General features: G+C 46.8%; 1 protein-coding gene across 3 annotated transcripts in view; it reads left to right on the top strand.

Annotated features, from left to right (window-relative positions):
* The window catches only part of SORL1 (sortilin related receptor 1), a 167,210-nt gene extending 143,838 nt beyond the window's left edge, over positions 1-23,372 (top strand). For 2 of the 3 annotated variants that reach the window (XM_032638925.1, XM_032638924.1), the window contains exons 32-41: positions 1,536-1,618; positions 3,041-3,137; positions 5,187-5,371; positions 8,595-8,714; positions 9,637-9,801; positions 11,123-11,297; positions 12,328-12,434; positions 15,015-15,207; positions 17,651-17,863; positions 19,266-23,372. In XM_032638925.1, coding sequence (XP_032494816.1) covers positions 1,536-1,618; positions 3,041-3,137; positions 5,187-5,371; positions 8,595-8,714; positions 9,637-9,801; positions 11,123-11,297; positions 12,328-12,434; positions 15,015-15,207; positions 17,651-17,863; positions 19,266-19,333 — 1,406 coding nt within the window. In that variant the 3' untranslated portion in view covers positions 19,334-23,372. The remainder of the gene's footprint in view (positions 1-1,535; positions 1,619-3,040; positions 3,138-5,186; positions 5,372-8,594; positions 8,715-9,636; positions 9,802-11,122; positions 11,298-12,327; positions 12,435-15,014; positions 15,208-17,650; positions 17,864-19,265) is intronic. The other variant, XM_032638923.1, reaches the window with a different exon arrangement.
* The last annotated feature ends 368 nt before the right edge of the window (positions 23,373-23,740 follow it).

Genomic DNA, 23,740 nt, shown 5'->3' with positions numbered 1-23,740 from the left:
AAAATCTCAGTGGGGGGTTGCTTCTCTTTAACTTCCTTAATATGATTTTGAGGATGAACCCCAACTCCTCATATGTCTGTTGGTCAGGGCATGTGTTAGGCAACTGTGTGCCAAGTCAAAAAGTGTGAGTTGTGATCTATCTGTGACCTCGTGTCCTAATAAGGTAAGAAGACGGGGTACAAAACAGTGGTGGCGTCACCCAGAATCACCACCTTCATTAGTGAACGCAGTGGATTAATTATAACAGCAGTGAGAAAAGCCACCATTTTTTGAGCACTGCTTGTGTAGTAAGCACCGTGCGGGGTGTTTTACGTGAACTGATCTCTCTTAATCCTTATCAACCCTGTGAGTATTCTTAGGCTCATTTTGTAGCTGAGGGAACTGGGATCTGGAGAGGATTGTGATCTGTCCCCGGCTACCACGGTTATAACCCAGGTCAGCTTTACAGCAGCACCCGAGCTATTTTGCTCTGAGCTGGCTGCCTGAAACTCCTAATATCCTTTCTTCTTCTGGTTGCTGTGTTTTCCTCGAGCCCACTTTCATTGATCATCTGGAGAGACTCCTCCAGATTTTGATACCTCTCTTTGCCACAAAGTCTTAGGCACTCCTTTGAGTCTCTCTTGCTTTGCCAGTATAAGAGGCATATGTGCTGAGAGTCTAATACTCAAGCGGCCGTTTAAATCTTATCTTCTGATGATGCTGGCTGCATCCAGCGCTCTTAGGTTATGCGTGGCAGCACACTGTCAGGTTTCTGGTGGGTAGACCTTCACAGTGACCAGCTCAGCACTTGAGCCAAGAGGGGTCTTTTCCCTCTGCTGCCCTCTCCTTGTCCCCTCAGCTCCCAGCTTGAGCTCCGATCTTTCTGAGAATGCCAGTGGCTCACCAGCTCTTTAATCTGTCGTGGGAACGGGAGAGAAAAGGAGCTGTAGTTGGGTGCCAGGCCCTTGACATGCATTATTTTAGTGAATTTTCCCACCTCTGAGAAGTACAGAGGGCATCTCCAGGCTTCACGAGGACAGGTAACTTGCCGCAGGTCACACGGTGCTGTGTCTCTACAGGAATTCGAACTCCAGTGTGTGAGACTCCAGAGCCCAGATCCTTTCCGTTTTGCCACACACGCATTTACAAGTTAGGACTTAAGATTTAGCTTGCCGTCAACCTTCAAAAAGGACTTGAGCCCTCTGGGAATTTGTTGGTGCCAATACAGGTGGCTCTCAGTGTGATCCCTGTGCCTTTCAGAACCAGGCTGAAGCTGGGTTAATGAGGGACATTTACATAATGGAACTTTTCTGCTCGACCTAATTGCCGGGATAGCTGACTGAGCCAAGGTAGTTATGTGTTCACCAGGTAACTGTGGACCTAACCTCAGCTTCAGGACGACAGTGGTAAAAGGGAAGAGTAGAAGCCGCCAAAGAAATGCCCTTTCTTCCCCGACTGAAAGATTGCTTTGTCTCTTGAGTTGAAAACTGTTAAGTTCTGCCTTCTTCCCTTTTCATCACCTGGTTTCTCTTTTTGAATCCCTCTTTTGTTCTCAGTGATCCCACCCCCAGACATCCACATTGACAGCTATGGTGAAAATTCTCTAAGCTTTACCCTGTCCGTGGACACTGACATCAAGGTAACGTGGACATTTCAAACCAGCGGTTGGGCGGGGCTTTACTTTGCATGGGAACCGATACGGCAGAGGACGGGAAGATTAAGAAAAATGAATGACTTGACCCAGCAAAGCTAAAATACCACAGCTAGGTTGGTTCCTCCCCCCACGAAGAACAACTTGAGTCTTCACGTGTAATGATTCTGCCTCAGCCTGGTGCCTTTTTTTTTTTTTTTTAACCGTATAATTAAATGGTTCACAGCTACAGTGCAAATAAAGAGTTGGTGTTAACAGAATATGTATGCCCTGTAATTTTCAGCTTTATTGGATTTCCTGGTGCCGAGCGCTAATGCAGGGGTTCCCAAGAGTGAGTCTTAGGAGAGAGTCAGATACCTCGGAAGCATATCCACTTAGATCCACCTAATATTCTCCCCTTCTAGCACCTTCGTCCCCTCCGCTTGGTCCATCTGCTCGACCACCTTCACCATAATTATCTGTGTCCCTTTGGTTTCTCAAGTTGCCACACACCTTTCATGGGGTTCTTTCTTGTCTGTCTCCCCTCACATCCCTCCCTTTCTGTGAAGCTGTGGTGGGAGCAGCAGCCTGTGCCATTGACGGAACTACAGTTTGGCGTCATGCCCTTGGCTTCAGAGACAGCTGATGCCAGAAATGACCTTGTGTAGACCTTGTCTCTATAGTCTTTGCTCGACCTTGTGTAGACCTTGTCTCTATAGTCTTTGCTCGACCTTGTGTAGACCTTGTCTCTATAGTCTTTGCTCTTGAAAACGTTTTAATTTGGTGCATTGGCCAATATTTTTAAAGACCTTTACATCAAATCCTTCTGTATGCTCAGAACTTGGAAAAGGTAGTCTCTCCTGACCCAAGGATATGTTTGCTCCTATTAGACAAAAGAGATCTAAGCAAGCCCCCTTTGTATGGACCTCTTGGCCTTGACTGCAAGGACCACCTGAGCTAAGACTGACCCTTAGTTACCGTAATCTAATTACCTTTTCAATTTTTATCCTTTCTGCCTTTTTTTTTGGCTGTGCCATGCGGCTTATAGGATCTTAGTTCCCTGACCAGGGATTGAACCCGGGCCCTCGGCAGTGAGAGCTCAGAGTCCTAACCAGTGGACCGCCAGGGAATTCCCTTCTTTCTGCCTTTTTAAACTGGTTCTTGTCCTTTTATTATTTATTAAGGTTTTTGTGTCATTGAATCTATATGTTGTATTATAAATGGTCTCACATTTGTTTTTAGGAGTAGGAGGGAGCATAAATATTCAGTGATAGCACAAATGGAACTGGTTTAAGAATCCAAAGGACTAGACCGTCCATTGTAAGAAGGGCGATAGATACCCGAGGAACAACAGAAAAGATCTTCCTTTAGTGTCTGGTAAGCTCTGTGAGTGTGGACTGTTCATGTAACATGGCTCTTGCTCCTTGGCAGGTGAATGGCTATGTGGTGAACCTCTTCTGGGCGTTCGACACCCACAGGCAGGAGAAGAGAACGATGAACTTCCGAGGAAGCATATTGTCACACAAAGGTAGCGCCCTGGAGCTGGTCGGTGTGTAAGGAGGAAGGCTAGACCGATGCTTTCCTGGCATTAGAGCTTGTGTGGGGCGCCGGGACAGGTAGGGGGTCTTCTCTGCAGCCGTTCTGAGTGGGCAGGTGTTGTCCATTGAGGATGCTGTCAGTGACTCCTGAGTCCAGGTGAGGGATCCATTAGGTGGTTCCCCAAATCCCCTTCTAACCTGTTGTCTCTTCATGGAAGTTGGAGGCTTAAAAAGGAGGAAACACTGGAAAGAAGCCAGGTTAACCTTCTACAGATGCTTTTTGCCTCCCAAAGGAGAGAGTTCCTGGGTTTAGTTACCTGTCTCTCTTTTTACTGCCCTGGTTTGCTCCTTCTTTGCTGATACAAGGTAGCGCAGGGCCTGCTGCTAATTGGCGTTCGGTAAACATTTGTTGAACGAATGGACCAACAGACTGAGCGAAGGAGGCAAGGAGACATGGAAGGAAGAGGGTCCAGTTCCTCTTGTATCTGTACAGATAGTGAGTCTCAATTAAAATCCTCATATCTGAAGATGGACTAAAGGAAGGATTTTAATTTATTTCTAAGACAAAACCTTCATCGGCCAAGGCTGCTTGTGAATGTTGAAGAGGACATGGGAGCTTCTACTCTTCCCTTATACTCTGTTTGCAAAGTACTTTCAATCCTAGCAGGCGTTCTGTTATATACAGTATATTTTTTTTGGCGGGAGGGAACTGAAGGCTGCCTAAGGAGGCTGTGCAGGAGTATATAACATTGAGCACTTACTGTATACAGGCACTTACCCAGGCACTCCGTGTGTGGTGTTTTACATAACACCTCCAGAATAGTGTGGTGGGATCTACTCATTTTATGGACAAGAAAACAAGGTTCAGGGACTGAATGATTCCCTCAGAAGGTGGCAGAGCCATGATGGGAGTCCACGCCTCTCGAATTCCAAAGGCTGTGGTCTCATCGCCTCAACGTTACACCAATAGAAATTGGCAGAGACAGGAGCACAAGTCTTACCAGCCTTTGCCTGAAACGCACGAAGGGCTCGCTCCATGCCAGGCGTCAATGCCGAGCACTTTGCAGGAATTTTCTTTTTTTGTTCCCTGCAACAGTCAGCTGGTATAAGTGCTGTCACTGTCCTCCATCTTACCGACAAGGAAATGAACTTAGAGAGTTTGAATACTTCATTCTTGCTTGTCCAAGTACGAAGGGTAGAGTCGGGCCTTGAACCCAAGTCCTTCCGATTCCAAAGGCTGTCCTCTTAGCACACCCCCTTTTTGTTCACTGCTCTCTTAGTTTTTAATAACAGTTCCCCTAATTAGAAAGGGGCCACATGTTTATTACAGGAAAGTTAGAAAACATAATAGGTACAATCAAGTTTTTAATTTCCTATCATTTCACTTCCCACGGAAACCACTTTTACATTTTGGGTAGTTGCTAAGTTAATACTTTCTCCTCCTCATTGATTTCTTTGTATCTTCTTAAATAAAATTTGAATAATACTATAGGGAATTTTATATCCTGCCTTTTTCACTGAATGTAAATAACAGAATTTTCTAGTTTCATTATATATTCTTGGAAACAACCTTTAGTGGCCGCGTAATAGTTCATGGAACGCACGTGAAGCTCATGGATGCACATGATTTAACTGTTGCCTTGTTGCCGGGCAGTCAGATGATTATACTTTTTTCTGCCATAACAAACGCTGTGACAGACGTCCTGGCTGCACAAATTTTGGGGATCCCTCTCATTTAACTGCACTGAAGGTTATACAGGATTTCAGGACTCTCACAAGGTCAAACGGCTCTCCAGGAGGGTCGTACCAATTTATATCCCCAGATAGGCAGCTTTAAAAGGGATTTTCCCATGCCCATGCAGTGTGTTGCTTGCAGTAGTCATTAATAAATCACGCCGAGTGAATCTGTAAAGTAATAAAAATTCTACAGCATGTGGGGCATACTTACATGGAGAGAAGACATTAAAAAAAATAGGGTGTGCATATAAAGATATGTATTCCTGACTGCTGCCCCCAGCCCTTTGTCCCTGTTTCCCCAGTTGGCAACCTGACAGCTCATACAACCTACGAGATTTCTGCCTGGGCCAAGACTGACTTGGGGGACAGTCCTCTGGCATTTGAGCATGTCACGACCAGAGGAGTCCGCCCGCCCGCCCCGAGCCTCAAAGCCAAGGCCGTCAATCAGACGGCGGTGGAATGCACCTGGACCGGCCCCAGGAATGTGGTAAGTCAGCCAGGATGACCCTTGCAGAGCACGGATGGACTGTCGCCTGGCACTAGGCCACCAGACACCCCCAGGGCTTCCCCCTCTGTTGCTGTTGTTTTTCTTCTCACCCCAAACACAAGCTACCCTTGTAGTCAGTTCTGGATTACCTTCTAGAGGCGCCTGACATCCTGCCTCAGCATCCCTTTCTGCATCCTGGCCTGGCATCCAAGACAAAGAGCCCCCTGCTCTTTGCTGAATAGACCTAGTTTGAGGAGGGGGCACATTCCCGAGCTGGGAGTCTCCCCTAGGGATGGGTGAGAAGTCGCCTGCAGGACAATGAGTATGCACCTGAGGACCGTGCCTCAGGCTCCTCTAGCCCCTCCTCACCTATGGGATTCTCCGCCCACAGGTTGCTTTCTCTGTCCCCCCAAACACGCCCCGTCCCAGTTCATTCCAGGATGCTGGCTCTACTTGTATATAGGCCTTTTGTTTTCATGTATGCATTTTGACTCACTGGAATTAGATCTGTGCTGCTTCTTTTTTTTTTTTTCTTTTGCGGTACGCGGGCCTCTCACTGCTGTGGCCTCTCCCGTTGCGGAACAAAGGCTCCGGACGCGCAGGCTCATGGGCCCAGCCGCTCTGCGGCATGTGGGATCTTCCCGGACTGGGGCACAAACCCGTGTCCCCTGCATCGGCAGGCGGACTCTCAACCACTGCGCCACCACGGAAGCCCTGTGCTGCTTTTTGAGCCTGGTTTTGATTTCCCACCTTCCACAGTGTGCACCCTCCTTTGCTTTTAGGTGCACCTTCGCAAGCCTCTTTTCCTGCCTCTCCTGCCTCTGCACCAGGGCGTCTGCTCTCTCTTCCCTGGAATCCTTCCCACTCCTGCTGCTGTGTAGTCAAATCCTAGCTCTTCTGCTGGATCTCTTTCCCTTACCAACTCCTAAATCTTTAGAGTTGATGCCACACAGCATGTTTCATTAGATACTATGTATCCGATTTGATATCTTCTGTCCACTCTCATCTCCCTAAGTAGTTTGTAAGTTCTTGAAGGGAAGGATTGTTTTCTGGGTTTTCCAAATGGAAAAGCATATGGAACTAAATCTGTAATTGAGCCTTAGTGAATCCTCAGTGGCTGGTGAGGAGGAACTGACGCACGTCTTGTCTTCTGAGGGCATCCCCAGTGTGCGTCGGGGGCAGGACTGGTTCATGGGGAAAGAACCAAGGTTTGCAAGGAATTGTCTGTGAGATCAGCCGTGAAGAAGGAGGGGGAGGTAGGCGTTAACTGAGCACCCACTGTGTGCCAGGCACGATGCCCACCCTTCATCCGTGGTCTCGCACTTAATCCTCTCATCAGCTCTGTGGGGTAAATGTTCCTGCTCTACCGGAGAGGAGACCATGGCTCAGAGGGGGTGAAGTAACTGGCCAAAGTCGAGGGTTAGTAAGCAACAGGCCGAGTTAGAGCTCAGGTCCAGCTAATTTAACAGCCTGGGCTCTTCTGTTGCTCCAGAACCTGACTCCGGGGCAGGGACAGAGATGAGAATGCCCAGAGCCACCCCCGGTCTCCATTTTACCTGGAAGTAGACCGTTATCACAGAGGGGCCTTTGTCTCTGTTTAAGTACCCAACTCAGAGCCTGCCCACCTGTCACCCCCAGCTGTCTGCACAGAGCGGGGCATCGTGTACAGAACATTGGCCCGTGACTTGTTTTTAGTGTCTCACCACACGTGAACTTGGAGAAGGAGCCTAGCCCGGCCTCCTCCTGGCTGAGAGACCCCTCATACTCATGGTAGCCTTCCGAGGGTCAGGGGCTGGTGGAGTCTTCTGGACGGAGCTCTCAGCTTCCGCCCATCTTCATCTCACTGCGGACGCTGGGGTCTCACTCAGGTCTGCCGTCAGCACCGCAAGAGCCACCCCCATCACTGTCTGCATGGGGCCTTCTTACACCCTGGCTCCCGTGGCTCCAGGGACCCCTTTCCTGGCTCCTGGTTGAAGCTTCCACCCCATGGTAGCCACGGGCCTGTCCTCTCTGGGGGTCAGGCCTGCCTGCGCCCTGGGTCCCCCTCTGCTATCCCATCTGAGCTCTCTCCTTCCCCTATTTCTGTTCCATTACTGTTTGTTCATCTGAGACACACAAGTCCTTTTGCATGTCCCTGATGGGCTCCCTTCATCCCCATAGCTTCTCCAAATTTGCACGGTTTTCAAGTCCCCTTTCTTGCCTGCTCATATGCTCTTGGAGAAAATGCTCTTTGTTTCTACCTTACAAAGGAAGCTTCCTCATGTGTCCCCCATTAGAAACATGCTCTCAGCTTCCACTTTCCCCTCTATGAGGCCATCAGACTCCCACCTCCTGCTTTAAACTCCACGTGTACCAATTAGGGTTAAGAATGGGTGCATAGAACAGGAATGGAGAGTAACTGTGGCTTTCAACAGTTTATTTCCCTCCTAATTACAAGTCGGTCAGAGTTTGGAGTTCAGCCTTCTGGGAGCTCTATAGCCGCAGCACAGTTTGATCTGGGCCCCAGGCCCTGCCACCTCCAGCCTGTGGCATCACCTTGCAGTCCAGAGGGCCTCCTGGACCACATCACCCTGCATATTCCAGGCAGCGGGAGGGCAGAAGAAGTGCACCGCTCCCTGCATTTCAATGTGTCCTCACCGAGGTCCTGCCTGGAACATCTGCTGACATCTTGTTGACCAGCCCTGTCACGTGGCCTCTGCCGCTTGGAGGGAGGTGTGGGTGTAGGCATGTTTCCAGGTAGCAGTTCTCACTAAGCACCAGGATTCTGCTGAGGGACATGGGGAGGATGGGAATGTCCTAGGCAGCCAGCAGTGCCCGCCCTCCCTCCCTCCCCATGCCCCCTCCACGAGCTTGCACACTTGCTATCCCCTTCGCACCTTGGTCAACCGCTCTTTTCCCCAGTTTATTATGCAGTCTTCTAGTATAGCATCTAACCTTCCACATTTGCATCTTGTTATGGATAATTCTGTTTTTCCTCTCTGCATGGCTCTCCTCAAAAAAGCAAGCTCTGAGGAGAGTCTGCACCGTATTTATCTTTGTAGGTGGGAAGCCACTGCCTGGCCCAGGGTGCCTTCTCTGTAAATGCTGATGAAATAGATGTTGAATGAAGAATTCTTTGTGAGCTCATTTGAAGTGGTTCCCCGGGTCTTAAATTAGGGCTTTCATGAGAGTGAGGTCACTGGCCACTGAACTGGTGTCCTTTTCTGTTCTCTCCTTTTACCAGGTTTACGGCATCTTCTATGCCACATCCTTTCTTGACCTGTATCGCAACCCCAAGAGCTTGACTACATCACAGCACAACAAAACAGTCCTTGTCAGTGGGGATGAGCAGTATTTGTTTCTGGTAAGTTTCCTGTGCCAGGAGTACAGAAGAATGTTTTATTTTTTGAGGATGTCTTAATTGCTGGCCTCCTGGCTCAGACCCAGGACCTGGGGAGCTGGAGATGTGGATTCCAGGATCCGCGTGCGATGCATGTGCGCCTGTGTGCGCGCACGCACACCTGTGTATGTGTTTGTGCGAGAGAGACACACACGGGAGGATGGTTCGTTTTCACAAGCATCAGGTTTTTACTTGAAACGCAGAACGAACGGCCACTTAGCCAACTACAGCACCCTTGTGCAGGATTGAGAACTTGGAGAATGGGTCACAGGAATAAATAAAAGCTGTTGTCAGATTCCACCTCTAGGAATTTAGCTTACATGCTTTCACATGTGTGCCAGGATATTTAGAGAAACATGTTTGGTATACTGTTGCTTGTGAAAACAAAAGATTTGGAACAAACGTCTATCAAGAGAAGACTGGTTAAAAGGATTATTGCCTATCTTTGTGACGGAGCATAGCGCAACCATCCAACACAAATAAACTCCAAATGTACTGATTTGGAAAAATCTCCATGCTGTATTATTAAGTAAAGAAGCGAAGAGCGTAATAATACGTGTAATGTTTTTGCATTTGTGTAAAAAAAATTAAGAACAGTAGACTATACATATACATGCATGCATAAGTACACACATATATAAGTACATATCTATACACACATACCCGTATATCTGGGCTTATATTTGTGCAGGACATTTCTGGAAGGAAGCACATAAAATCATTACTGGTACTACCTCTGGGAAAATGGATTAGAGATCTGGGGTAGGTGGGGAATTATTCTACATCTTTTTGTATGCATTGAATTTTAATTGTATCCATATGTCACTATTTTGTTGAAGCAGTGGTTTGGTGACAACTGCATGAGTTCGAGTGGTGTTTGTTTCAGGTCCGGGTGGTGGTGCCCTACCAGGGGCCGTCCTCTGACTACGTCGTGGTGAGGATGATCCCAGATAGCAGGCTTCCTCCCCGTCACCTGCACGTGGTTCATACAGGCAAAACCTCCGCCGTCATCAAGTGGGAATCCCCATACGATTCTCCTGACCAGGACCTGGTGAGGGGACGCATGGTCTGGTTCGGGGGCGGGTGGGTCCTGTAATGGGGCAAGAAACCTAGGCCTGGTGCTTGGAGTTCAGCAGGAGGTCTCCCCCTATTTCTGCCTGGTCAAAGACGGGGTCCTTACAGGTGCCTCTTCTTCATTGTCACATCTCCAGTATTCCTGGCTACCATACTGGTTTGTCCCTCCTTCTCTGCTTTCTCTGCCTTCACTAACAAATCTAAATCTAGCCCACTGCCTGTGTTTCTAAATAAAGTTTTATTAGAACCAAGTTATACCCATTCATTTACACATTATCTAGAGCTGCTGTTATGCTACAAACAAGAGAGTTGAGTAATTGTGGTAGAGACCATCTATTCTTCAAGGCCTAAGATATTTGCTGTCCGAACCTTTACAAAAAAGTTTGCTGCCCCATGCCCTAAGAGAAGAGGCATTGATTCTAGGAAAAAACCTCCCATTTTCCCTTGCCCAGGCTGCTCTGACCTCCGTGCCCTCTGCCCTTCCTGCCGTCCCAGGGGTGGGTGGTTTTAAATGCTTGGTCACAAAGACTCCTGTGGACTCTCAGCTTCTTCCTGATGATTGAGTTCCCTGTGCTTACTACCTGTCCTTTTACTTTCTCCCTGTCCCCATAGATGTAAGAAGCAACCTGGGAGAAAGTAAATGGGGTTTTTTGTCTCTTAGAGCTGGGATTGAACACTTTCATTCATTGTTCCCCTCTGACGACATCCCAACACTATGGCAGTGGTGGAGATAGAGAATTTAAACACTGAACTGGGTTTTTTTTTTTTTTTTTTTTTTTGCGGTACGCGGGCCTCTCACTGTTGTGGCCTCTCCCGTTGCGGAGCACAGGCTCTGGACGCACAGGCTCAGCGGCCATGGCTCACGGGCCCACTGCTCCGCGGCATGTGGGATCCTCCCGGACCGGGGCACGAACCCGTGTCCCCTGCATCAGCAGGCGGACTCTCAACCACTGCGCCACCAGGGAAGCCCTGAACTGGCGTTTTTCTTGCATGTTCCAACATACCTGCTGCTGCCATCACAAATATGGTTTTCCCTAGAGTTGTTTTTTTGCGGGGAGGGTGGGTAGGTGGATCAAACTGACAATTCTCTGTACAAATCTGAGAGCGAATACTTGTTATAAGGTTGGGACATGACTACCCCAGAGGCTTTCCAAAGAACAGACGTTGGGGCTCAAAATATTGTTGCCGGGGGTCACAACCACTGACATACTTATGTTACATGGGCCACCATTGAACTACAAAGAGTAAAACAACTCCAGGTTCCTGATTACCATTAAAATGTCTTTTTCTTGTCCTAGCTATATGCAATTGCAGTTAAAGATCTCATAAGGAAGAGTGACCGGAGCTACAAGGTAAAATCCCACAATAGTACCGTGGAATACACCCTTAGCAAGTTGGAGCCTGGAGGGAAATACCATGTGATTGTCCAGCTGGGGAACATGAGCAAGGACTCCAGTATCAAAATTACCACAGGTGAGCAGACAAGCAATTGGAGGCCCCCTCACACGGCAAGGCACTCCCAGTGCCGCCAGAACGCCTCTAGGCATGGGATTTCTTTTTGTCCTTTTTTATTTTTTAGTTTTTTCAAGACATAGGATTTCTATCAGTAATTGCACAGGAAGTGCGAAGACGACCTGCAGTGTCCACGCTGGGGCAGAGCCGTGCAGGCGTCCCAGTATCTGGGCTGCAGGGTGGTGGCCAGGGCGCTGTGGGCTGGGGAGTGGCTGTCGTTTTCCATATTCTCCATCTCCTCTAGTCTCCCCTCCCCTAGCTGGTTTTGACATTTCCAAGAGAGTTAGGAAATAAAACTGAACATTTGCCACTTAAAGCCAAGCATTGCATCTGGGCACCTGGACTGAAGTCATCGTGGTTCCTTGGGGCAACATCATGTGCGGAAATGGATGGAGACCAGTAACTGGGCAGCAGATTAAAGGGGGATTTGCTGCCGGCTCCAGGCTGGCTCAGCAGTCAGGCTCAAGTTCAGAGAGCAAGTAATAAGCTCAGTTACTCGGACAGCAGCAGACGATATCAGGAGTGTCAGTAACGGAGGCCGGCAGTGTGAACCGTGGGCCTGGGCCATACTCTGTGGTCATTCTAGGGCTCTGTCTTCAGACCGAGCTCCCTAGGCCCTCACTGACCTCTAAGGCCTCTGGCATTTGGAGCACGAAAGTAGACTGGAACCAGAGCAGAGGTCCAGGTAAACTTTGAACATGGTTCCATCCCACCCCATCCCTTCCTCCCCCTACCTCGTTTGTTTTTGGCCATCCTTGAGTCTAGATAATGTCCAGATTTCTTGGCTAAAGGTATTACAACAACAAAAGAGATGCCAGTTAAAGAGTGTCTGCAATGTGCTAGGCTGTATACGAAGCGGTATATGTGTATTATTCCTTTCTTAACCTGTCCCTTCAAGATTAGCATTATTTAATCAACCTTTGACAGACAAGGAAACGGAGACTCAGTTTTTGAGCCACTAACCACATCCTACGTCACCTTTAATTTTCAGTTTCGTTATCAGCACCTGATGCCTTAAAAATCATAACAGAAAATGACCATGTTCTTCTGTTTTGGAAAAGCCTAGCTTTGAAGGAAAAGCATTTTAATGAAAGCAGGGTAAGTTCCTCCCTCCTTCTCAGTGACTTCGGAAATCTAATTGAAATGCCATTTTAGAGATGAGCTCGTTAACAGCGAGCTGGCGTAGATAGAGTAAAAAGAAAGAATAGGGCAGGGGAGTGAACTTGAGAATTAAAGGACCATTTTCTGTGGGATTGCTAATTAGTGAAATGTTTATACTGCCCATTAAAGATGTGAATCTCTGCACTAAGCACTTTTCAATCCTGAACTTGTCGTCCCCTGAAAGATAGAGAAACGGGCTGGAGTCCTCACTGTGCTTCCTGAGGCTGGACTGGGGCTCAGCATCGGAACCCAGGGCCCCATCTTTCCCAAACAGTCGGAGGGCGGGGCTGTGGCTTCAGTACTGGGGAACCGAGCTGCACTGCCAACCTGGAATCTTACCAGTTTCTTTCCAGTGAGCAGGAAGTGCTTGAAGATAGTCTTTTGACATATGAAAAACACCTTGTTTCATTTTGTTTTTAGCAGACCGATTACTGAACTCACAGCAGGAGATAGGAGGAGGAGGAGGAGAGTGGCACCTGGGAATAGATTTGCCATCCAAGGGTGGACAGATTCTCCAGTGGAGCTGGGTTGGCCCCATTGTCAGCAAAGCATGAGCTAAATAGATACACAGTAAATCAACCGTGGCTACCTCGGGGTAGAGCGTTGGCAAAGAGCCCTACAGTTCTAAATCGTCACAGTGTAATACCAGAAGGAAGGCTAAATCAAAATTTGAAAATTCTCACAACTGTGACATATAAATGGTTAATGTATTTAAGTGTAAAGAGAGCTTTCAAATCAATTCAAAACAGAAACACATTGACCCTTGAAAAACGCAGATTTGAATTGTGCAGGTCCACTTATACGTGGAACCTACGGTACCACACCGTCTGTGGTTGGTTGAATGCAAGGATGCAGAACCGAGGATACAGGGGGTCCACTCTAAGTTATTCTCGGATGTTTGACTGCTCAGAGGGTCAGGGCCCCAACCCCTACATTGTTCAGGGGTCAACTGTGTTATAATTTTGAATAAGGAACAGGTAGCACGGTAAAAATGTTCAAGCAGCAGTGAGCAAAAGAAAATAAAGTTTCAGCTTCACTAGTAATCTAAACAGCACAGATACAGCACTTTCACATTAAATTGGCAAAAGTTTTGGGGGAGGGTAGTACCAACATGAGTCATAGCTGGGGAGAGGAGTGCTCTGGGAACATGAATGGGTTCAACCTTCTGTAAGGCACTTTGGCAATAGGTATCAGAAACGTTGAAAGTGTTACATCGTTTGATCCAGCAATTCTAGGATTTTACTCTAAGGAAACAGTGTGCATAAAGAACTTGATTTATGACAGTAAGAAAGAGGACACACCCTAAATGCCCACTAGAAGAGGGTTGGTCAAGTCAATTATGGGTGGCTGATGTTGGTATCATTTACATTTTTTTCCTTTATCCCCTTATGTATTTTGCAAATGTCCTACACCACATATACATTAGATAGAAAATAATAACTGCTAGTTAGTAGTCTATAAAAAAGAAGGCAGGAGTAGGACTCCAGGCAGGTGCTGCAGGGAGACCCAGTCGGGCAGCCAATTGTCATCAGCGTGGCAGGAGCCCAGCTTCATAAAGGTTGGGCTTGCAGTCAGTATCCCATTCCCAGTGCAGGGTTCCAGCATAAGCTTAACGCGTCCTTATTCCTTCCTCCTGACTTAGAGTTCAAAGAAGAGGCAGGTCATCAGAATGAGAACCGGGAGACCATGATTATGCAGTGGGGCCCAATATGTGGGTAGAAATAAGACGGGAGGGGTTTTGCGGTGGGGGGAGGTGCTGGTAGCTATGACACTGGAAGACTTGGAGATCAACCGGGAAGTCTGGGAGTCAATCCTGATCCCAGCCAGCATGCTGGGTTCGGGCTGTTCCAAGAGGGATTTTTCCAGCACAGGAGTCCAAGACTCTCCCCGAGCCAGTCTAAGTAGGATGCTTATTTCACACTCCCCCAGTGAGCAGAGGCTGAGCTGCCGCAGTGCTGCCTAGTTGAAGGCCAGGCTTGTCTGGGGCTGAGATCAGCTTGGATGAACTAAAAAGCACGGAGATAGGAAGTGAACTGCAAGCCAGCAGTGGAGTTTGTATAGGCTGTTCTAAGGAGAAATGTCTTGCTTTTATTTTTTACCCCATGCCCGGAGTCCACTGCAACTTGGATTTATTATTGGTCCAGTCTCATTTCAATGACCTGTTGCTGTGTTGTCTGGATTCTTTGTTTCATTTAATATTCCTTGAGATAAGTGGATTGCTGACCAGAACTTTGAATTCTGTACTGGAGTATTTGTTAAAATGGCTTTTGTTAGGTCTGTGCTTTTCATTTCTACTATGTGGCTCAGAAGTGGGTAGTTAGATGTTGGGGATGAGAATGTTCCCGTTTTCTGAATCTGGTATCTCAGTGCTGTGTAAAAAGAACTGGTACGAAACACACACTGCTTTAGCATCTAAAAATGTCTGCAATAAGGAGCTCACAAAGTTGGAATCAGTAGTAGCAGCTGTTAGATTCCTTATTTAACTTCCTGAGCAGTCCCTCCTGTGTTTGTTTTCAGGGCTACGAGATACACATGTTTGATAGTGCCATGAATATCACAGCTTACCTTGGGAATACTACTGACAATTTCTTTAAAATCTCCAACCTGAAGTTGGGTCATAATTATACTTTCACTGTCCAAGCACGATGCCTTTTTGGCAGCCAGATTTGTGGGGAGCCTGCTGTCCTGCTCTATGATGAGTTGGGATCTGGTAAGTTGCTGTTGTTGCCCATTTCCATCTTCAATTCCGAGGAAATATATCAGGGATATAGCATGGCTTGATAAACATGTGTCTTTCTAAAATGCATTAAAAATATTCTTGCAGCTCAAAGGAAAATCATTTATGCATCAGTTTAATCAGATACTGATATATTTAAAAAATACTTCCTGGGCTTCCCTGGTGGTGCAGTGGTTGAGAGTCCGCCTGCCAATGTAGGCAACACGGGTTCGTGCCCTGGTCTGGGAAGATCCCACATGCCGCGGAGCGGCTGGGCCCGTGAGCCATGGCCACTGAGCCTGCGCGTCCAGAGCCTGTGCTCCACAACGGGAGCGGCCGCGACAGTGAGAGGCCCGCATACTGCAAAAAAAAAAAAAAAAAAAATGCTTCCAGAGTCAGGCATGGTGTGAGGAGCTGGGATTATAAGGTGACCATATTCTGAATGTAAAGCAGAAGAAAGGGAGGTTTTGTTGAAAAAGGAGATTCTGCTTGGGAAGCACTAGCTTAATGAGTTTTGTTTTTATTCTTTGGAGGACTGTTCAGAGCTGCTAATATTCCCTAGGATTCTGCGAGTCAGTAGATTATCTCATCACAGATTCCCTGATTTCTCAGCCTCTTCATCTTCACCGTCAGCCTCAGATCAAAGCCTGAAGTTGACCTGGGATCTCAGTGTCTTCTGGACACACACAGACAGCAGTGTCGGGCCATGGTGATGGCAGGGGAGAGGAACCTTCCATTTACATGGAAATTCTGCTCAGATTGTAATAGCTTAGCCAGGATTTCAACAAATGTTTTGCCACTGGCCTTTGTAGTTCCATTTATTCCCAGCCAAGAACTAACCAGTGCTTAAGCTCAGAATCTTATGTTAGACTTGTTATATGTTCCATCACGCTTCCCGGCGTGGCTTCTGGGGGAATCCTTTATCCTTGGCACCTCCCTAAAAGAGGGAAACCTTGCACACCACATCCCTTGGAGAACTGTCGCATGTTTGAGGTTCTGGGAAGTTTCTACAGGAAACAAACAACCAAACTCTTGTTGTCCTAGTGTTTTTTAAATAGAGTCTCCTTTTTAAGTAAAACCTATTAGCAACCTGTGAAATAGACTTTGGGGAAAACTGCTGTGAGGACATCTGCCAGCTACCTTTGTAAACCAAGACTGTCAGGTGGGAGAATCTCTCAGGTAGACCTCTCGGGCCACGTCCTGCCCCTTGATGTGCACGTCCCCTCGGAGGCGGGGTGAGGACAGGAGCTCACTCATTCCTGCTGCCTCCAGCGTGCTGGCTTCCTCTTAACTGCTCCAGCCCAGAGCTTTCCCCCAATTTTCCACTTCACAGCTGGGATTAGGTTGGGACGCGTGAACTGAGATTTGGGAGAGTTTTTTCCAGTAAGTCGATAGTGCAAGAAATTAACGACGCGGCTATTGAGTTGTTAGATCAGACTCACAGGAAATGGCTGCTCTCTGGCCCATCTTTACGAGGACCTATTGGGATGAAACCCTGGGCAGCTCCTGAGCTCTCTTCACAAGGCAGAGCCCTGGCCTGCATCGCCGCGCCCTGCACCAGGGAACAACCTCAAGCCTGATGAAGCTCCTCATGGAGACCGAGAAAGTCCACTTTGCTTCCTTAGCTAAAACTGACTCCTGCAAGCCATGTTCCTGCCTCAGGTTCAGACTTTCCCCAGGATTTATGACATAAAAATCTACCCCTTCCGGGAAGACTGGCTCTAACCCAACAGGGAGATGGCTTTGCCCCAGAGCCCTGTTGCTACAACTTTGTCAGTACCTCATGCTAAAGCTAGTATTTGTTTAAAACAGTGGGAAGGGAGCATCACTGTTAGGTTATAGACACCCAAATGGCTTTGCAAAGAGCTTTTACAAAATGTTAAATGTATATGGAAAGATTCTCTCTCTTATTTAAGTTAAAAAAACCTCATAAAACTTCATGAGCTGTTAAGTCAGTATTGCAGTAAAGGAATCTCATTTGTATCACTTAATGGAGCTTCAGGTAATTGCAGTTCAGAGTGACTTTGGTGCCAAGTAGGGGGAAATAATTGCAATCTCGTTAATTAGTGGTCTGATTTCACATCCTCTTATGTAAGGCAAGCGAGCGGTCTTAAGTAATAACGCTAATGAAATCAGTGTTGGTACCCCAACAAAGGTCTCCCTTCCAAGAGATTATCTAAATAACCAACGAGGCCGTGATTAGGAGCCTAATGTAATTACCGTATTTGCATGCACAAGGCCTGTCCTCCATCACTCATGGCAAGGAGTCGGGAAACATTCAGGCGTCACGTGCAGGAACGTGCCATACCGGGCAGGCGGTTCGGGGAGGTGTTGCAAGCTCTTGGCGTTTTGGGGTGGGTGGGGCAGTGAGGGGTTGCCCAGTCTGTTCTCCCGCCCTTTCGTGGGAGGCTTACGGGTTGGCCTCTTGCCTTGGCAGGTGGGGATGCCTCAACGATCCAGGCCGCCAGATCTACCGACGTTGCTGCCGTGGTGGTGCCCATCTTGTTCCTGATACTGCTGAGCCTGGGCGTCGGGTTTGCCGTCCTGTACACGAAGCATCGGAGGCTGCAGAGCAGCTTCACCGCTTTTGCCAACAGCCACTACAGCTCCAGGCTGGGCTCGGCCGTCTTCTCCTCGGGGGATGACCTGGGTGAGTGCGTCAGGGCACAGGGTTCTTCTTCCCAGGGCAGACCCCACAAAGCCAGGGGCTTGCTGAGGAAACGCCTGCCTCGAGCTCATCTTTTGACGCTAGCAGAGTGCTTTACTAACCAGTGATCCTACTGGTTTGGGTTGAATCGGTTGGAGCCCTTTGCTTTGAAGTTGCTCCTAAATTAAAATACCAGTATTCTCTTAAATAGTGTGCCCGAGACAGGGAGTTCTGTGAAAGAACAGATAGGAGCTTGCCTTTTACAGGAAGGATAGGCAGACCCTGGGCTTGGGGTATTCCCAAAGTATTGGCAAATTCTTAAGAATTTCCGACCCCTCTCATCCTTCACAGACCTAGAGGCCTGACGTCTCTGGAGATGTTAAGTCTAGACAAAAAGCCATGCTTTCCCCGTCGGCTTCTGTCCAAAGAAGCCCTTCCCATCTTACTGTTTCTCTTTCTGATGGCTAGCACAACCTCACTGGCCATTCTTCTTTGACGTATTACGGCATGGCGAAGAGAGGGAGATGTTCCTTTTATAAACGTCTGTGCGCTCAAATTGCTAAATGCTAATTGAGCAAGTAGGCCACTTAATAAATGTAATCAAATAGGTGTGTTTTGGGGCCTTCCCCAAACTCGGGCTTGTCCAAACTCAGACTGCTGAATGGGAGTTTACATATTTATTTTCTTCTGTCAACTAGTTACAGTTTTGTCTATACAGACATTTACGTATTTCCTGCTCACTGATCGTTCGTTATTGAGTCTTCTCCCTTTTCTTCTCAGTTTCCTTTCTTGTTTTATCACAGGCGCTTGGACTGCCTTGCGTGAATAGGGTGGGTTCTTTGGTGGGTTCTTTGCTTCTGTTACTGGGGGCAAGAGGAATCCATCCATCACGGGGCCGTGCTGTGATCACTGAAAGCAGATCAGCACTTAGTTGCTCAGGATGGTACCAGGGCCCACGAGGGGACAACCATGAGTCTGGCTAAATGCTTAAACCCCTCTAAGGTCCTTTTCTTCATGATCGGTGTGGGTTCAAAGGAGAAAACAGACATTGACGTTCACTGTGCTAGCATAGGGCGTGGACAACTCAAATCGGGGCACCTAAGCCACCCGTTGGACTTTGGGGTAGGGAATAAGATCCTCCCTCATCAAAGATTTACTTTTCTTATTTGGTTAATTTCAAGTACCATGAAAATAAGCTTGGCCACCCGTTGATGGGGAACAGGTGACCCAAGAGTGTCAGAGAGAAGCTGGGCTGGGTTTCAGCATCGATTCTTGTGCCCGGCTGGCTCTGCTGCTGACTTTTCCAGCTGGGGCTTGTACTGTAGGGATGGAGGGTCAGTGGTGGGGTGTGGGGTTGGGCGGAAGTGCCCCGGAACTCACCAAGGACTGACTGTCTTGCCTTTAGGGGAGGACGATGAAGATGCTCCAATGATAACTGGATTTTCCGACGACGTCCCCATGGTGATAGCCTAAAAGAGCTTTCCTCACTAGAAACCAAATGGTGTAAATATTTTATTTGATAAAGATAGTTGATGGTTTATTTTAAAAGATGCACTTTGAGTTGCAATATGTTATTTTTATATGGGCCAAAAAAAAAAACAAAAAAAAAACAACAAAAAAAAAAGGAGGAAAGAAAGGAATGAATAAACTTTGTCGTCATCAACTGTGAACTTCAAACCAGGTGGATTTTAGTAACCAAATTGCTTTGGTTTGATATTAGGGTAGTCTCACAGGGCTGTGCTTACTGGGCATATGCTGTTTAAGTCTGTGAGATAATTTTGGTTCAGTAAATTGGCCATTCTTTTTATTTTTCTAAGACACAGAAATGTATTTAATAAAAACTTCGGGAGTGACGGGTAGAATCCCTCCTCCTCGAAAGTATGCTCAAATTAAAAATTTTTTTTGCATTTAGTTTCTGTGAAAGTGTTTGGGCGTGTGACGGGGGAAGGTTCTTTTGTGTTATTTTGTTAATTTATTGGAACTCTGTATAGGGCAAGGCTTTAGTGGTCCTCTGACACCACACATGTTATGAGCCCCTCGCCTATAGGGTTGAGGCGTGGGGAACAGAAGCAGTTTTGTTGCCATTCCAGAAGCAATCCATTTTTATTCACTCGTGTGTCACACGACGGTGTTTGGCAGGAGAGCATATTGAGTCATTGCTCCATTTCAGTTAAACAGAGATGCAGCTTGGGAAGCCCTGCAAGCAACAGCTTCCTCTCTCATATTAATGGATGGATTCTTACTGTACACACCTCTGTACAAGATGTAGCTTTGAAAGCTACAAACTGATAACACTGCTTTATTATACACTGGTGTCATTGTCATTGCAAAACATTGCTCTGGTTGTGGGAGAGAGTTCTAGATTTGTGCCATGATAGCTACACTGGCAGATACAGTACCTAATTTTTCCTTTTGGGATTTTTTTGTTTTCGTTTTGTTTTTACTTACCGCTGAAGAATGTCGAATGTAAAGTTTTGTATTTGTGTTGAGTTGGCCGCTTACTGTCCTTAAAAATCCGTACTGATATATGCAGTCATTTTGAATTGGGTCAGTGCCTTCTCTTTTCTTCTCTTCTACCACCTGCCTCACCTGTACCCCTGCCCAGTTTAAAGAGAAAATGCTCTTCACTCTTACAGAGAGACAGGAGATGTGTGAATTTGAGACCATTCGATCCAGTTCGTGGTAGTGGCAACGCTAGAGTTGATATGCTCTGTAAAATAAGCTGGGCCGTATCCTTCTGCCTTTCAATGCCTCCCCTGTATTCAAACCGTGGCCACTTGGCAGGTGTGTGAGATCCACTGGGGACTGGTGCCCACTCTTGAGACCTAGTGTTGTTGGCAGCAGTGTCTAGCATTGTTGTGTTGCCTATCGTATGCACCTCACTGCGGAACTTCTTCCTGAAAGAGAAGCAGTGAGCTCTAGGGATATTCCAGAGTCATGCTTCTGCACGTGTGTCCCTCATCTGCAAGCTTTGTCAAAACCCCATCTCCTCTTAGATGCAATGCATCACCTTCTCCCAAGTATTTGCTTCCTTTTAACCAGAAGTATCATTCTTGGCTGATAACATAGTTTTGTTCTACCTGGGGAGTGTTTGGGAAACAAAGAGCCAATTAAAGTTTTTTTAGTTAAAACATTTTACTTGTGTATATATATATTCTGCTTGAGGAGTATTTTCAATTGTAGACGTTTGGTATGTCGTGAGTGGTGGTAAAGGACAAGCCTTCTTCCAGCATGTTTTTCTTCTATCTCTTTCCCGTGTTGTGTTTTTAAAGACTGGAATTTCTTTGGCTTTATCTTGTCTTACCGCGGAGTTTCACTCAGAACTCCGAGCCCTACCACCTCCCCTTTTTATAAATAAGCACTTTAAGTAACTGAAAGGTGAACGATCTGGTGGGAGGCGAGTCATTTAATCGAACCACTAGAAAGTCTATTTTCTTCTTTTCCTTTTCCGCCAACTTTTTGGTGGCATTTGTGAAAGCTGATATCAAAGGCTCTGAGACTTTATATTCAGTTTTTCCATAGGCAAAAGCCTTTCTACAGAGCACATGTCTCCAGTTGGCAACTTGAGGTATTCCTGAGCTTCCGAGTCTTATTCCCAGTGCCTGCCAATGCTTTAGTGCGCTGTACTGTATAGACTGGCCATCACCCCTCTCCTTGGAAAATGCTACTGGGCTGTTGGAGAAAAAGCAGCCTTTTAGGGCTAGAGTATTTTATATAAACAGAAGAGCTAAGTTCCCGAAGACTAAGCTAGATAGATGGAGCTATGTGGAAATTGTCTATTTTTATGAACTTTTGAAGCACGCACTCTCACCTCCCTCTGCATAGCTTTGTGGGGTTTGATGTATATACGCCGTCTGCAAGAGTCCCGAGGTGGGAGTGACGAGAGCAAATGAGAACAGAAAACTCCGTGGAGACTTTGAAGGTGACCAGATAATTGTCTTCACTGTGACCAGTTGGAGCCTTTGAAGAAGGGGCTTTTGTACCTCATTGGAGATCCTACCTCCAGAGTTCACACTGTATAGGGAAAGGGCTTTATTTTCTTCCAGGATGCATTAGAATTTCAGAAGCCCACATTCATGTGGTCGACGGACCATGAGTGGATCACTACAGTTGGGCGGGCGGGGGATTGTGTATAAATCTCCTCTGGAAGTTGGTTTTGCCCCTTGATGGATTGAATGGCCCTCAAGCCTATGAGATGTGGGTCTGTGTGGATAAAATACCAGAGAATATAGTTCTGCAGAGGAATCCAGGGAGAGGCCATGCCTATGCAGACCCTTTTCCAGACAGGTGAGACGCTCCCGTGACCACTGGCTGCCCTGGCAAGCTGGGTAAATAGTTACGAAGCTGGGTAACTGGTTGAAACTTCTGACTTTGGGAAGAGGGGTTCCTGGGGTTCCATCTCTGGTAGTTTCACTGGGGATATTTGTGGGGGACAGATGTGCGACACACAGCTACATGTTCTCTCTGCCCAACACGTGTGACCCACTAGATGCAGCTCTCCAACAATGTAAGGAACTTCTCAGACCAGTGGACATTTTTGGGTAGGGGGACTGGACAGTCCTGCCTTCAAATATTCACGTAGTGGTAACTCTCCATCTAGTGAGGTCATGTTCTCAGTACTTCCTTAAGGGCAGAAACCCCATCCTGTCGGGTTTGGTTGGTTGCTTTCCCACTAAGAATGTCACAGTGAATCCCTGAGATGTTTCTCTTCCTTGCGGAGAATTGGAGGTCCCTCAAAGAAAGGATCCAGGGAAGTCAGCAAACCCCATACCACTTCCATATTGATTTTAGGGATTGACTCCAAAATGCTGTGCAGAATCTTCACTCGTGTTGATATTGTATCTTGACGTTCCCATTGCATTATTTTTCTTAAAGGAAGCATGTGTTGCCTTTCAGGTACAATTTTTATGTAATAAAAGCCAGTGCATTAAGTTTATATAGACTACTTTCTATGCAAGACTGAGGTACGGAGCAGATAGTGAGAGATTATGTGTGCTGTTGGGTACACAGATGGCAAGCATGTTTTCGGAAGGGGTAGCCCCAGCAAAGGTGGGTTGAGGGAGGATGGGTCGTGTATATGTTTCTGCCCACTCATTTTGAGCAGCCATATTTTGAATTAAATCATTGGAGCCAAGTAACCCAAGAATGGTATTAGTTTCATGTGTAATAGCTCAGATGGGACATGTACGAATGCTGGAATGGAACATTAGTCTCTGATATTCCATGTCATTTCTCGATTAAAGGCTCTTGTTGTGAATTATTAGAACCTACAGGCAAAAATCAAAAGTATTTGCAGCAAAATAAAGGCCTACTCTGCTCTTAAAGTGAAACGCTGTATACTTGCTTCTCTCCAAAGTGAAATTAGATATTTATCATTTCAGTTGCCTCGATAAGTTTCCAAATCACTGGTTTATGCTGAAGATTCTACTATATTGTCTCACAGTTTTAAATCATTTTTGTCTCAATGTCAACTTTTTTCACTGAATAAAAATTTAACTGGGTCAAGAAAACACCTCTTTGAATATCCACTCTCTACGCGTGTCTCGAGTTGTTCTTTGGAGTGCAATAAAGATGGTTAATACAGTCTCGGAACACCATTTGATTTGTCTGTTTTAAAGGCATGTTTATTTCATCGAGAAGAGAACACTAAGACCTGGAATAATTTTGTTATTAACAAGCTGGTCTCAGGTGGCGGATCACGATGTCTCCTTGTGTTGGCTGAGGAGAAGGGAGACATGGTGGCTGTTTTGAAGTCAATAAAATTATTCTGCCAGGACGACAGCTAAGTGGCTCCCTCAGAGCTGTAACTACCTTTGCTAAGAGACAGTTTGCTAAGAAGGCAATTTTCAAATCTGAGAGAAGAAAGCACAGCGGTATGAT

Source organism: Phocoena sinus, chromosome 8 (assembly GCF_008692025.1).
Source record: "Phocoena sinus isolate mPhoSin1 chromosome 8, mPhoSin1.pri, whole genome shotgun sequence".
Lineage (NCBI taxonomy): Eukaryota > Metazoa > Chordata > Mammalia > Artiodactyla > Phocoenidae > Phocoena > Phocoena sinus.
Note: the sequence above shows the minus strand (reverse complement) of the source record. Positions and strands in the feature narration are given on the sequence as shown.